The sequence below is a fragment of the Ruditapes philippinarum genome, unplaced genomic scaffold (genome assembly GCF_026571515.1).
Source record: "Ruditapes philippinarum isolate M1 unplaced genomic scaffold, ASM2657151v2 ctg476_1_1_1_1, whole genome shotgun sequence".
In the NCBI taxonomy this organism is placed as follows: Eukaryota; Metazoa; Mollusca; class Bivalvia; order Venerida; family Veneridae; genus Ruditapes; species Ruditapes philippinarum.
Genome location: NW_026858368.1, coordinates 1 through 17,337, shown reverse-complemented (window position 1 = coordinate 17,337; position 17,337 = coordinate 1). Strand labels below are relative to the sequence as shown.

At 32.5% G+C, this 17,337-nt stretch overlaps 1 protein-coding gene across 1 annotated transcript; it reads right to left on the bottom strand.

The window, feature by feature from the left end:
- Positions 1 to 1,119: 1,119 nt before the first annotated feature.
- LOC132752973 (vesicle-trafficking protein SEC22a-like) lies at positions 1,120 to 11,785 on the bottom strand (the record flags this gene model as incomplete). Its single annotated transcript, XM_060743387.1, is given in 6 exon segments — positions 1,120 to 5,088; positions 7,721 to 7,789; positions 8,421 to 8,554; positions 8,870 to 9,049; positions 9,404 to 9,567; positions 11,580 to 11,785. Coding segments are annotated over 6 exon segments (933 nt in total). The 3' UTR covers positions 1,120 to 4,887.
- Positions 11,786 to 17,337: the final 5,552 nt, after the last annotated feature.

The following is a 17,337-nucleotide window of genomic DNA, read 5'->3' as shown; positions in this document are numbered from 1 at the left end:
TATCTTGATTATTATAGACCAATTTACATCAGGCATGTGAGCCCCAGAGCCGAGCCAATTTTGACCTCAGGGTCATGGTTAATATTACAATGTAGAAGACTACAAATTGATGAAACATGCCAGTATCAACGCTCTGGGCTTTTATAGTTCAGGAGTAAACAATTTCAAGATTTATATGAGTCTACATAAACTAAGTTTCCCCAAGGGTGGGGACAATTTTAACCCCTGGGCCATGATTTATGTGATTTTTGTAGAGGTAAAATAAGCAATGTTAAATGCCAAATATCTAAGTTCTAGGAATGTTAGTTTCACACAATAAGATTTACATGTGTTTTCCTATGTACATGATATAAGTCTGTATCAACTAAGTGACCCCCCCCCCCCTCTGGGTGGAGCAAATATTGACCCAAGGGGAATGATTATCAGTTTTGTGGAGGTCCGTAAGGCAATGCTATATGCCAAATATCTAAGTTTGGGCAATGTAGTTTCCAAGAATAAGACTTTTTTTAATATAAATCAGATGACCCCAACGGTGAAGAAAATATTAACCTTAGGGCATGATAAAAGTAAGTTTTGTAGAGGTACAGAAGATATTCCTAAGTGCCAAATATCTAAGCTCTGGGCATTGTAGTTTCAAAGAATAATACTTAAATGTATTTCATATATTACTCCAAATAAATCAAGTGACCCATTATGCGGGTATAATTAAAATAACTTTGTAGAGGTCCACAAGGCAATGCTACATGCCAAGTTCAAAGCCTTGGGCATTGTAGTTTCACAAAATAAGACTTTAATCATAATGAGGAAGTTCTAACCTGCATATCGTCTCATAATAAGTAATATTTCTGCCTAAAAGTTTTAATTTTCTTCTAGCAGTTCAAGATACTGAGTAGACATAAAATTTTGCAATTCATATAAAATGACTAAGTGTGACCTTAGGTCAAACCTACGCTCTGCACATCATCTCTTTATGGTTAACATTTCACCCAAGTAGTTTAAATTTCCTTCTATCATTTCAAATGATACAGAGCAGACACAAAATTGCTGAAAAGAAGGGTAGGATTGCCAGGTGCATACCACTAAATGCTGTTATTTTTTCGGCTGTATAAAGAAAAACAATCAATATGAAAGTTTATTTAATTCTGTGAGAAATGTTCAAAATAAGTTTCACATGAAATGGGTTAGGGTTACAAACTTTTCCTTTAAGGAATGTTATGAACAAAAATGACTAGATACAGAAACCTATCACACTATTATACAACTCAAAATTAGTAAGATAATTCTTGTCAATGGCAGCTAAATATCAATGTTGCATTGTTTTAAGTTAATGTATTACTAGAATAATAATAGTAAAATAACTCCACCATTAATAATACTTTAGTATATTAACTTAATGCATCCTTATTATCTTACACTTTGTCACCTTAGTAAATTTTTATTAAAGTAAATATAGTAAATAACAAGATTACCCTAAAATAGCAACAAAAAAACTCAGGAAGTAAAAAACTAGGTGACCTCTTAATATATTAATTAATATATTTCAATTACAGTTTTTATTTATCATGCAAAGTTTAAAGGGCAATGTTGGTCACAAGATTAAATTTTCCCTGTTCACGTTTGTAAAAATGTAAAAATAAACTAATGGAAATGTCTTTTAACAAAAGTAAAACATCATTCTAGTTCATGTATCATTGTAAGTAAGTAACAATAAGAACAGTTATTAAAATGTTCATTACGAATTAATAATGGTTACCCAGGCAACAGATTTTGATATACATGTACATGTATATATGTTCAAATATAACCAAATTTACAAAGTCTGGAACTACATGCAGTATATCTTATGATCTGAAGGTAAAAACAATAATGGACAATAATGATAAAATAGTAAATTTTGGCTCATAATAAAATAAAGAAAACTAACACCATAAATTCATTAAAAAATCATTATAAATAATGAAGTTGAACAACATGCATGTATACATGTGTATAATATTAAAGTTGTCATGACTTTGTCAAGTATAGTAAACATTCACAAGCATCTTACAATGTTAAACATTTTACATATTCTCTGATTTTTTTATCTATTTTCAGGCTTATTCAACTAAAACATACTTAGATTAATACAACAGTTTTTAAAACTGAAACTTAAACTTACATATAACAGAATTTAAAAATATTAAAATTGTCCATTTTTATATTGGTCCATCAACCAATATTTTCCAATTTCATTGTAGGTATATAGAGGATATTTTTTTATTTTTTTTGAATATGCTATATAAGAAAATTGCAATATCTTAAAATGTGGATATTTTCTCACTGTGGTAGATATGGATTAACAATTTTTTCACAAAGATAAAACGCAGTTTCTCACTTGTTAGCATAATATAAATATTTACGTCCATTTTCATATTGGTTCTTAATATTAAATATATTACATTTAGCCATTGTTTCCTTCAACATCATAGCTGTTAATTCACTTTGGCTTGTAACATAAGGTACATGTAACTTATTATTATAATCCACTTTGGCTGATATCATAACATACATTGTGGTAACTTATTACTATAATCCACATTGGCTGATATCATAACATACATTGTGGTAACTTATTACTATAATCCACATTGGCTGGTATCATAACATACATTGTGGTAACTTATTACTATAATCCACATTGGCTGATATCATAACATACATTGTGGTAACTTATTACTATAATCCACTTTGGCTGATATCATAACATACATTGTGGTAACTTATTACTATAATCCACATTGGCTGATATCATAACATACATTGTGGTAACTTATTACTATAATCCACATTGGCTGGTATCATAACATACATTGTGGTTACTTATTATCATAATCCACATTGGCTGGTATCATAACATACATTGTGGTTACTTATTATCATAATCCACATTGGCTGGTATCATAACATACATTGTGGTAACTTATTACTATAATCCACATTGGCTGGTATCATAACATACATTGTGGTAACTTATTACTATAATCCACATTGGCTGATATCATAATGTATATTGTGGTAACTTATTACTATAATCCACTTTGGCTGATATCATAACATACATTGTGGTAACTTATTACTATAATCCACTTTGGCTGATATCATAACATACATTGTGGTAACTTATTACTATAATCCACATTGGCTGGTATCATAACATACATTGTGGTAACTTATTACTATAATCCACATTGGCTGATATCATAACATACATTGTGGTAACTTATTACTATAATCCACATTGGCTGGTATCATAACATACATTGTGGTAACTTATTACTATAATCCACATTGGCTGATATCATAACATACATTGTGGTAACTTATTACTATAATCCACATTGGCTGGTATCATAACATATATTGTGGTAACTTATTACTATAATCCACATTGGCTGGTATCATAACATATATTGTGGTAACTTATTACTATAATCCACATTGGCTGGTATCATAACATACATTGTGGTAACTTGTTATTATAATCCACAATGGCTGGTATCATAACATACATTGTGGTAACTTATTACTATAATCCACTTTGGCTGGTACCATAACATATATTGTGGTACCTTATTACTATAATCCACATTGGCTGGTATCATAACATACATTGTGGTACCTTATTATCATAATCCACATTGGCTGGTACCATAACATATATTGTGGTACTTTATTACTATAATCCACTTTGGCTGGTATCATAATGTATATTGTGGTACCTTATTACTATAATCCACTTTGGCTGGTATCATAACATATATTGTGGTAACTTATTATTATAATCCACATTGGCTGGTATCATAACATACATTGTGGTAACTTATTACTATAATCCACTTTGGCTGGTATCATAACATATACTGTGGTAACTTATTACTATAATCCACATTGGCTGGTATCATAACATACATTGTGGTAACTTATTACTATAATCCACATTGGCTGGTATCATAACATACATTGTGGTAACTTATTACTATAATCCACATTGGCTGGTATCATAACATACACTGTGGTAACTTATTATTATAATCCACTTTGGCTGGTATCATAACATATATTGTGGTAACTTATTACTATAATCCACTTTGGCTGATATCATAACATACATTGTGGTAACTTGTTACTATAATCCACATTGGCTGGTATCATAACATACATTGTGGTAACTTGTTATCATAATCCACATTGGCTGGTATCATAACATATATTGTGGTAACTTATTATTATAATTCACATTGGCTGGTATCATAACATATACTGTGGTAACTTATTATTATAATTCACATTGGCTGGTATCATAACATATATTGTGGTACCTTATTATCATAATCCACATTGGCTGGTATCATAACATACATTGTGGTAACTTATTATTATAATTCACATTGGCTGGTATCATAACGTATATTGTGGTAACTTATTATCATAATCCACATTGGCTGGTATCATAACATACATTGTGGTAACTTATTACTGTAATCCACATTGGCTGGTATCATAACATATATTGTAGTAACTTATTACTATAATCCACATTGGCTGGTATCATAACATATATTGTGGTACCTTATAACTTTAACCCACATTGGCTGGTATCATAAAGAATATTGTAGTAACTTATTATTATAATTCACATTGGCTGGTATCATAACATATATTGTGGTACCTTATTACTTTAACCCACATTGGCTGGTATCATAAAGAACATTGTGGTAACTTATTACTATAATCCACTTTGGCTGGTATCATAACATATATTGTGGTAACTTGTTACTATAATCCACATTGGCTGGTATCATAAAGAATATTGTAGTAACTTATTACTATAATCCACATTGGCTGGTATCATAAAGTATATTGTGGTAACTTGTTTCGCACTTGCCTGGTCATTATAACAAAAGTGCCGTAACATGCCACAGTTACATGAAATAACAGACCTAATATACTGCGATGCTCCCATAAATATAACTGACATATACACAAACTTCCTAATGTTGCACACGCTAATGATTTCCGCCGCTTTAATGGACAATATATCAGGTAAGCCTGAAATATATAGAAAAAAGAACAGAGTGAAATTCATCATTTTCAAGAACATTTAAATTCCTATATAATTATTTACTTATGATTATTTCTAAATTCTTGACAGATTTTTATTTAAATGTTATTTATAATCCCTTGAGAATTGCAACAGTAGTTGCACAAAGGTGAGTATTTCTTAACATGTATATATTACAAAATAAAAGTTAAACTAGAAATGAGTCCATAGGACACCGATGCCCCCACACGCTACTGTTCTGTCAATCTTATGACTCTAGGTCAAATATTTTTTGGACTACAAGTTGAAAACTAAAAATCTTTTACTATGTAAAGGGCAAGAACTTTACAAATACTGAATAAATCCACAAGCAAACCCCAAGGTGCATAAGTACACATGCTGACCAACATTCTTGTAAACTTTCAGGCCTACAAGTCAAATACTTTTTGAGCTATGCATGAACAAGTTGAAAATTGCAAATTTATACTACTGTAAGTCAAGGGCAATAACTCTAACAAAACTGAAAAAAATCCACATGCAAAGTCCCAGGTGCATAGCTTCACAGTGATGTTGATCATTATTCCTGTAAAGTTGGTTGATTCTAACTCAAGCACTCAAGGAACAAATAACACAACATAATGAAACAGTTTTTACAAAGTCAAGGGCAATATCTCTACAAATACTAAAGTAATCCACAAGCGAAACCCAAGGTGCACAACTAAATATGCTGAGAAACATTCCCGTAAGGTTTCATGGCTCTAGGTCAATCCTTTTTGAGTTACATGCGACACAAGTTGAAAATTGCAAAAAAATTCTAAGTTAAGGGCAATAACTCTAAAAATATTAAATAAATCGAGACGAAAATACCCAGGTGCACAACTACACATGCTAATCAACATTCCTGGAAAGTTTCATGACTCTATGTCAAAGCCTTTTTGAGTTACATGCGACACAAGTTGAAAATTGCAAAATTTTACCAAGTCAAAGGCAATAACTCTAAAAATACTATATAAATCCACACAAAAATACCAAGGTGCACAACTACACATGCTGATCAACATTCCTGTAAAGTTTCATGACTCTAGGTCAAATACTTTTTGAATCACGTGCGACACAAGTTGAAAACTGCAAATTTTTACTAAGTCTAGGGCAATAACTCTATAAAATACTAAATAAATCTACACGAAAATACCCAGGTGCAGAACTGCACATGCTGATCAACATTCCTGTTAAGTTTCATGACTCTAGGTCAAATACTTTTTGAGTTATGTGCGACACAAAAGAGAACGGACAGACGGAAGGATGGAAGTTCTCACAGGACAGTAATTACATGTATGTGGCTACTATATTGTTCTCTCTATTGTTCTTTTTAGCCACACAAAAGGAAATAGCCACATAAAAGCAGTACAGAACGAATGACATCAAAGAGAAAGAACAGTTACCTATTGTCCCTCTAGCCACATAATTACTGTCCTGTGAGTGCGGATGGACGGACAGATGGACAGACAAGGGTAAATCTAAATGCCCCCTCACCCCTAAAGTGGGGGCACAAAAATAATCTTGACAGGTATCTTGAATCCTGATTGCAATTAAAGTCATGCTTAAACATACATGAAGATAATAATTATGAAAGTCTCATAATTCTTCAAACAATAATTTGATTCCAAAACCAGGGCACCTTATGAGAAAAATTCTATAAAAATCTGTTTGAAATCCATCAAATAATGAATGAAGAGTTGCACACAGAATGATTGTGATTTGCCAAAAATTCTACCAGTCAATATTAGCCAAATATAAAATGGAAAATTTCATATGAATAATTATAAATGCCATGTAAATGTGGAAATGATATAATTATTTTTAATAATTTTTAAGGTTTCCAAATAGTTTCCAAATAGTGAACTGATCCCTGTAACTCGAGTACAGTAAACTCCGCATATAACGAACTCATTGGGACATTCAAAATATGTTCCTTATATCCGGAGTTCCTTGTAAGCATATAGCGAATTAGTTCCTTGTATCAGGAGTTTTTATAGCGAACAGATTTACACATAACGAACTGATTGTTAAACATCGTCCGCCATTTTTAAGAGCATTGGATTAAGAATAATTAATCATTTATTTCTTTTTTAGACACAATACCCGAGAGCGTACATTTTGGAATTGTATATGCCATACTATGGTACTCTCATGGTTAAGGTGTCTACCTCTCACTTCAGGAATCATGGAGCCCCAACTTAAAATTGTCACATTAACTTTAACAAACATGTTTATTCATGCAGTCTTAATATGCTTGAAATACTGGTAAATTCTTTAAAAAAATTGAACTTCAGAAAAAATGTTTATTAATAGTTTATGAAATGTATAAACATTCAACTTTTTATGTTTTACACAAAAAATGCTGGAATTTATTTTTTTTTATCATCAAATTACAACCCGGTAGTTATATGGGGTAAGACAAGATATGCATACTTTGACAAATTATAGGACATTTTTGTGGATAGAAAAATCTTTAAGCTTAGTTTACATAAAATTAACAGAAATCTGGAGCTGTGATAATTTAAACTAAAAATTCATAAAGTCTTATCTTAAAGCAGGTTACTCAGCACTTAATCTGATGGTTTATCATCATTAACTTACCTGATAAAACGATAAAAAAGAACAAACAAAAAATGTAGCACCAGTTTGATAATGTTCCAGGTCAAATGTCTGAAAGTAAACAATTACATTAATAATATTATACTGCCCATTTAAAATGTAAGAGAAATAAACAAAGATAATTATGCTGATTACATGTAGATATATCTGGAATATTATTCCTATTTTTGATGGAATTTTCTATCAGACAGACACAACAACATAACAACGTTCCAGTTTTACTGGTAGAGAAACAACTCAATTTCTAGTAATCATGTGAGTAGAACCACTGACCTCTTTGTAATAAAACTTCTCCAGGATTTTGGGAACATGACCTATACCTATAGAATTGGGAATTTCAGTAATGTTTTGTTAAAAATTGGGAAAAATGCAGAACTGAAATTTTGAAGTGATTAAAATGAATGTAAACAATCACTGTCTAATTTAGAGAATTCATAATGCTTAATATTCCTGAAATTTACAAAAATTATTGAAAATGCACAAAAAATATGATTCAATATTATTGGTTAAATAACTGGGATGGAAATTGCAACTTGAGCTATTGTTGATTCATATCCCTTGAAAATCATGTACATGTATTCCTAAATAGAATAAATTTGCTAAATACATTGTAAACTATAATGACTACATAGAGAAAGGAGTAAAGTGATACACACTATCTTAATTACAAAGGAAAACTTACTGCATCTATATGACTGTGTGTTTCATTCATGACATGAACTCCCCTAGAGAAGTTCAGGACGGCACAAAAACAACTTAATGTAAGGGAGATCACTCCTATAAAATGTAGTGGTAAAAACTGTGTATATGATGAAGCTGAAAGTAGAAACAATGCAAGGTGTCCATTTTGTAAACTCTCAAAATAATTACGTCAATACAATTAACATCACATTATGAAATACATGTATTAGTCAGAGAAATATATTACATGTATGTAGGTTTCCATTTTTGCGTTGAAAATCGTATCTGTATAGCTTTACAGGCACAATCAACACTTGTAAATTAAGGAAAGGAGTCTAAAACAAACTGACAGTACTGGCTTTAAAACTGAAGGTATCATTATACCAATGCTCAAATTATTCCGAAGAGGCGACGAAAAGGAAAACCAACATCAACAAAACAATGCATTACCTGTTGTAGTTTTATAATGATCTGTAGAAGATTTCTGACCATATCCTGGTCTTAGTTCTTCCTCACAGAGAACATACGGCGGTCGTAAACGTAACTCTTGGCTCAAATCTTGCAAGTTTACACGTGTACTTAGTGACCGTGGATTGTTATACTTCTGTTTTAACTTCTGCAAAGGCACATCTTCAAAAGGAATGTTATTTATAAGAAACAAATATTTATTAAGCTATCATATACATGTCTTTCTAAATATTTTCACTTGTACTCTTGAAAATTTAAAATCTTTCCCTCCTTAGTGAAATATTTTCTATATTCATCATAACATTCTTCAATGATCTGTCAGTGTTCTTTGTTAACCTACATTGGTATATTACACACATACTACAGACAGAGTCTAAGAAGAGACTGATTTTAAGCTTTCAAAATCAGTGCCATGGGCTGTATGTAAAAAATACATGTAATAGTAAGATAATAACTCAGAAAATATATATACCTATATTTAATTGTTTATAAATCTAATTAATCTAACATATTTACCAAAGTCTATAAGAGCATAAGGTCTTTGTACAGACATCACTCGTGTTTTATCAAAAAATTGTAGGAACTCTTTCTGTAGATCAGAGAGGAATGAGAATGCGAGAACTTGTGGGTAGGTTATATCGCACAATACAAGGAATGTCAGGTCCAGAGCTGTGATAAAACTAAAATAACAAGCAATTATCATAGTATTGCAAGCAATCCATAAGTCCCCTACCGGTAAGAGACCAAGCAACATTCTGAAGGGCCATTGGCCATTTACTTAGGTTCCTATTTTAAGTAAATTTGTTGAAAAAGTTCTTTAAAAGTGATCACAGGAAACAGTTTTTATGTACAGACAGACGGACTGAAGGACACTCTAAAGTTATTTTTTAAACATCCCTGTTATCAAAATATAACATTTTTAAAATCCTATCATGATTGAAGAAGTTGGAGTAAAAATTACCAATTTCTCAAAAAAAAAGTCTAAGTTCAAAAGGGGCATAATTCTGGAAATAGTCTTGCTAGAGTATTGAACACTCACAAATGTTGAGTGACAATGAGAAACATTTATATGAAGTTTGAAGTAGATACATTCAGTAAAAGAAGTTTTTTTAAAAAAAAACAATGTTTTTTTCATGAAAATTTTAAGTTCAAGGGAGGTAATTCTGATAAATTTTGTGCTAGAGTTGTAAACCTTGTCACATATGATGTGGTTGATGACAAGCAACTTATATTTAAAGTTTGAAGAAAATACCTTAAGAAATAAAGAACTTTTAGCGAAAAAACTTAAAAACTAGAATCAGAAATCTTGAAATTCAGTCTATTTGTTGCCATAGCAAGCAGAATTTTCAACATAGGAAGATAAAAAAGGATGTGCATAATTTCCATACTGCCATCTACCCATATGTCAAGTTTCAAAAACATATTTTCAGTACTTTTTGTGTTATCACTGGATCCAGGTTATGTGTAAAATTTGCCATATTTTCAGTCTATTTGTTGCCATAGCAACCAGAATTTTCAACATAGGAAGAAAAGAAAAAGACGTGCATAATCTCCATACTGCCATCTATCCATATATCAAGTTTCATAAAAATATTTTCAGTACTTTTTGCGTTATCGCGGGATCCAGGTTATGTGTAAAATTTGCCGTATTTTCAGTCTATTTGTTGCCATAGCAACCAGAATTTTCAACATAGGAAGAAAAGAAAAAGACGTGCATAATCTCCATACCGCCATCTATCCATATATCAAGTTTCATTAAAATATTTTCAGTACTTTTTGCGTTATCGTGGGATCCAGTTTTGTGGACGGACGGACTGACGGACGGACAGACGGACTGACGGACGGACAGACAGACGGACGGACAGACAGACGGACGGAGGGTAAACCTAAAGTCCCCTCCGGTAAACCGGTAGGGGACTAAAAATATGTATATAATTATGATATGTAATGTGTTAATGTTAGAATATAATTATAGTTTTATATTTAGTTTTGTGATTACTTTCATTATAAGCTATATAACACAAACATCTTTTCAGTTTTTACCATTATAAGTTTTTTATTCAGTATAATACTGACATATTTCTGAGTAACCTATTTAAGCATATAAAGTCATATAAAGTTGTATGTAATTAGAAGAATGTTTGTTTGTATCTGGATGATGTTACTTTCTGTCCAGAGAAACTTTCTGAACTGTTTTAAAACTGCCTAAAAATGAAAAATGACTCCTTTAGCTGTAAAAATATTCTTATTTTAGATACAATGTATGTTATAAATTGTGTAGACTCAATACTAAATTTAATGAACTGGTTGAAAAAAAACAACAAACAATATTATGCTTGCCAAAGACTCGCATATGATTTTATTCAACTTGTTCAATAAATTTAGTATTAAATCTAGATTCATTCAATATCCTTTGTGTGTTTAATATGATTACCTACAGTAAAAACATTATTATAATTTTATTGTATCATTATTATTTTTTTTAAACTGCACAGAAAATTTCGAATATAATAACAAATTTAAAAAATCTTCTTTCTCAAACATCACAATGCATAAATCTATTTACATCGTGTATTATTTTCATAGAATTTTATCCAATCATTCATGAAAATATTCATGTATACACAATGTATATATTTGCTAATAATTTTTTTATTTGCAGTAACTTACAAAATGATAAGAAATGTCTTACTGAATAACATATGAATTACAAGGCAGAGAACATCTATCTTCAAATCGTGCCGATATACGAGACAACAGTTTCATCTTTCTGTATGCATCTTCCAGGCCTGGATGGGCTGACATCTGTGGACTATCAGAGTTTGCGGCCAGTGCCAGTCCATCAGTGCTACGACTTACTATAGCAAAGTATATCATGCTTACTTATAAATCATTTCCCTGTAAAAACAAATGTAACAGTGACAGTCATTTTCTCTTAAACTAAAAACAAAGCTGTAAGAATAATTTATGTTTTAATACTATGCAGGGCTGCAAATCAGGCCAAAGTAAATCAATAAACTGTAAAAAAAATTGTATCTATAGATACAAATGGGAAAACAGTAATGATATCCCTTGATATTTTGTACATAAATAAAACAAAAGTAAAACTTTATTAAAGGAGCTCCACTGAGGAAAAAACATTTTTTGTGCAATTTTAATGAAAAGTGTGGCAAAGGTTTTCAGTCTCTCAGTCATTTTGTACAAACAAGAGGGCCATGATAGCCCTCAATTGCTCACCTAAGATACATTGATACAAAAGTCAAAATGTCAGTAATGAGGACATTGGGATTGTCATTTTTTACCAAAGCATCTTATACGGGGAAGTCAAAGACCGGGCCCGCGAAGCGGGTCCGGGCTTTGGCTTGCCCGTCTATAGACTACACGTGTATATTCAAAAGAAAATCAAATAAAAAACAATTAAAAAATATATAGAATTCTATACCTATCAAAGAAATTTTCAGTGTCAGTTCTAGTCGGGCGCCGCCATTTACAATGTAACTCAATGATAATAGGCGGGGTATTCCGATAACGGAACAAATCTCAACTTTTCGGATTAATAATAATCGTCGAGTGTTCCGAGTGAAAACGGAAGCGGTGCATGTAATACCCAATGACACCTTTAAAACGGAAAGAATGAAAGGGTTTTTTTAACGACTTCCCCGTTCATAGGCTTTGCCTCAAATTTCATATTATTTCTAACAAATAAGCCTGCTAATTGGTCAGAGTAGACTAAGTAACACCTTCAAATAGGACCAGAGTGTAGTACTAAAAGACCTTGGTACGAGATAGGTAGAGTATGTGAGTATATGTTTCATAATCTTTGATTGGATGTGACCCATGACCTGATGACAGAAAAGGGCCCAAAGCCAAAGTGAAACTTTGCAAAGCTCTGTGTTATTCCTCTACAAGCTGCCATTGGTGCTGTACACAACATTGAATAGGTGAAACTAATCCGTCCATTATCAAGACATATTAGTGTATCCGGATCTGATATCTTGATTTTATCAAAGTAGGTAAGTCATTTACTTTATCTTGCAAGATTCAACAGCAGAAACTAAAAATTCAATTATTATTGATATCGCGAAAACCAGTAACCACACTATAAAATAGGCGATTCCTAACATATTTTATCACAAAAACATATAAGAATCCATTAACTTCTCAAAAACATTTCATTCAATGTGAAAACATAAAGTTATTTACCATGGACATGTAAGAATTAAGTCAAAAGCTATGGAAGAAAGTTCTACAAAATTTTGACAAGTAGCAAATTTTACGACTATTGTAAAACAAAACATGAAATCAAGAGTTCCTACAATGAGACAATAGAAGACAAAGCATTGCTCAAATTAATATGAACGTTATCATTTTTCATTCGGAAAATATTTAACATATGTTTACTTTTACGACATTTGCAAGCGGTGTCAGTGCTAATTGTTACTGATGCAGTTGTTCCGAAAATCGGTTTCAGCATTTCGGGTACTCTTCGGCGGAAACATACGTAAGTAATGACTTTTTTGTTGCAGTGATACGATAAATATGCATTCCATTATAGTTTTTGCATAACTGATATTTAAAATGAGTATGTCATAGAAGATAAAACGATTTGAAGTATGTTCTTAGTGAGTGAAGGAGGTAAGTTTCTACCCGTATCTTTAGTCCTAGGTTATACATGTGTTCTAGATCTTGTTCTGTCTGCTGGTCAAATTGTTCTAGATTATGTTCTATCTACTTGTTATTTACATATTTATTGTGATAGTTCCAGTGGTAAGGTAGTCCTTTTTATTTTATCCAATCATCATAGATAAAATTGATTGGTAATTGAATCTTACAATGCAAATATCTGAATATTTCAATTTTCCATTTAGATCTATCTAATATGAAATTAGGCAAAGCCTATGCACGGGGAAGTCGTTAAAAATTCCTTTCATTCTTTCCGTTTTAAAGGTGTTTTTCGGTATTACATGCACCGCTTCCGTTTTCACTAGGAACACTCGACGTTTATTATTTATACGAAAAGTTGAGATTTGTTCCGTTATCGGAATACCCCGCCTATTATCATTGAGTTACATTGTAAATGACGGCGCCCGACTAGAACTGACACTGAAAATTTTATTGATAGGTATAGAATTCTATATATTTTTTTTTAATTGTTTTTTATTTGATTTTCTTTTAAATATACATGTGTAGTCTATAGACGGGCAAGCCAAAGTCTTTGACTTCCCCGTATTATTAAATGTGTTTAATATGAAAAAGGCAAAGCCTCAAAGCAAGCTCGATTTACTTTTACCATGTCGTGAAATAGTTTAAAATAATCGTTAATTTTTATTTTACATTTTCCGTTTTAAAACTGTCTTTCAGTATTTTATACACTGCTTCCGTTTATTCCGGTTCCTGTCCTATTATGGTTCCCTTATAAGTGCGCAGGACACCAGTCTACACTTCCGTTTTGATGTTTCTGTTTTCAATCAGAATACATCGGCTTTTATTGTTATCTTGTAATTCGAAAAGTTGCGATGTGGCGACGGGCTGGGGCGAGTATCTAAGTTCTCACAATACTCACAAAACAGTACTCTGATAATCACAAATCAAAATAAAAAATCAATTACAAATATTCGTCTGTCCAGAGATCGTGGATAGCAATCTTATTTGTTTATATACATTCACTGTTTCTCTGACTCTAAAAGTAAAAACAACAAAAACATTTCGAGTATGAATTATGCAAAGTTCCGAGAGACCACTTTTTTTCCAGATATATTTACCTTAACCCTTTACCTCATATATACGCAAAACAACGCACTTTCTACCCCTCCTATTAGGGCCCAATTAAAACACATGTTTTCGTTTGAGAAATGTTGCTAAAAAAAGTGAGCACTTTTTCGGCACCACCCCCCATCCAAAAGATACATCAGGGGGTTGCCAGAAGGGGGATGTGCCCCCTCTGTTTGGGGGGTTTGAAGGGGGCGGAGTCCCCCTCATCGCCAAGAAAATTTTGGACTTGTGAGAGGCTTAAAATGACCCCAGGTCGATCATAAGGTAATTGTAACCAACGATGAAAAGCCTTTGACTCTATCTCAATCCCTTGAGAAGTTGCAGCACTTTGAAATAAATTTTGATGGAAAAAATCGAGGCAAAATAGTGATTTTTGGCAATTTTGAGATGTCCCCTCATTGCCATGGTAACAGGAAATTTAAGACTGAGCATGTCGTTACAAAGGCAATGGTCCAGTCAACATTTGTGCCAAGTTTGATTAGTATTGAAGCATTTTTCATAGTTTCATAGAAGTTTGAACTTGTAAGAGGAGGCTTTTCAGTGAAAATGGCCATTTTTCAAAATATGCTCATGGGGGAAAGGGTTAATACAATTTGCTAATTAAAGACAGCAAGTGAAAAAACAAGTACCATGAGGCTGTCAGAGCTAGGAAGTTTCCAAAAAGGAATCACTTTATGATGAGCACTATGTTTTTACATGATAATAAATAAATATTTTAAGTCACTGTATATAGATTTATAATAACGTCGTGCAATGACTGTATTGATCAGTTTTATTTTTGATAATCCAAAACTTACGAAACTCGAGTTAATAATTACGTCAATGTGACGTCAAACATCCTGTCTGCAACAATGGCTGAAAAAAGGGTCACACCAATATGAAATTCAACCAGCAACAATTACTTCCAATGTTTGGAAATACTTAAGATTGCAATTGAAAATGAGAACAATTGCATATATGTTTAATGTTTATCATGTTTAACATGTTTTCAGAACTAATGTTCATGTTTTAACAGATGCCTTGATACCAAAAGATTTGTGGTTCATTTTGTGAATCGATCATAACTGCTGAATCGTGGATTGGATCGAATCAGCACTTATCTGATGATGCACACCCCTATTCCCTGCTCTATTATGATTGCAATAGAAGTGTGCAGGAGACCAGTCTACACATACATTTTTCAATCAGAATTCCTCGGCTTTTTTGTTATCTTGTAACTCGAAAAGTTGCAATTGATCAGTTACCCATAATTTTGCAGTACTTCCGGCGAAGGTTTTAAAAACCATCACTATCTAGCAGGTACACGTGTTACCATGAGGCTCTTCGAGCTCGCTATTATAAGCAGGCAGCGAATGTTTTTTTATATTATAATGTCAACGCATTAACTCTCATATAAAATATGAAAAATGTTTATCTTGCTTTTCTAGTGAGCAGAAGTCACTGTCAGAGTACTACGACCCGGCTTGACAAGATGAGGATACGATTGGAACCAGCTCTTGAAGATAATTACATGTATCTACTGATAGATGATGAAACAAAACAATGTGCAGTAGTGGACCCTGTGGAACCAGAAAAGGTTCTCTCTCTTTTCAGAATTAAAGTCCAAAGATTTAAATTTTATGTGGCCTTCAGTTTTAAGATAATGAAAGTGTTTTTATGGTTTACTTTCTTCAAAAACCATGTGTTTGCCAATTTCTTTGTATTGGCATTTATTGACTGGCTTTACTGTGTTTATTGAAGTTACAAGAATTCGAAATTTTTCAAAAGACAAGAAAGACTTTGTAGATATCATGTGATTGTATCTCTGGTGCGCTGAGGTACATTTTGTATAACATTGGCACAAGACATAGAGATGTGAATTACCCAGGCAGTATGTTCAACTTATACATGAATGACCTTATAACCCAGTTAAGAGAAATGTTTAACCATATATTTATGATGACTGATACACCAGATAAACATATTTACTTTTTACAGACAACTTGCTTGTAGGATTTGATGGGGGGGGGGGGGGCCGGTCCCGTGGCCGAGTGGTTAAGGTCGTTGACTTGAGATCACAGGTCCCTCACCACTGTGGGTTTGAATCCCTACAGGGACTTTGGATTCTTTCATGTGAGGAAGCTATCCTGCTAGCTTATGGAACGTCGGTGGTTCTACTGGGGTGCCCGTTTGTGCCTGAAATAATGCATGGAAGGGCACCTGAGGTCTTCCTCCACCAGTTAAGCTGGAACGTCGCAATATGACCTATACTGTGTTGATGTGACGTAACCCCCCCCCCCCCCCCCCCCCCCCCCCCCCCCCCCCCCCCCCCCCAAATAAAAGTAGGGTTGATATCACACACACACATATTCATAATCTTCAGTTACAGTTAAGGAAGTTTTTCGGGAGTTTTCATATAGACATTTAGGCAAAATTAAAAATTTCTATAGAATTTCTTTAAACCAATGGCATGTTGTTAGAATATGATAACAGAAACATTTTAAGAGAAATAAAATTGGGATCACTGTTCTTATTTTTGAGTTATCTGCCGCTTAATCAGAATTTTCTACTTATTTGAGATCATTTCAAGGGCAGATAACTTATATATACGTAAATGAATTCTTGGTTTTACTTCTGGATTATGTGTTTCTTTTTATTGTTTAGTACATTATACATAATAACATGCAATTCGTTAATAT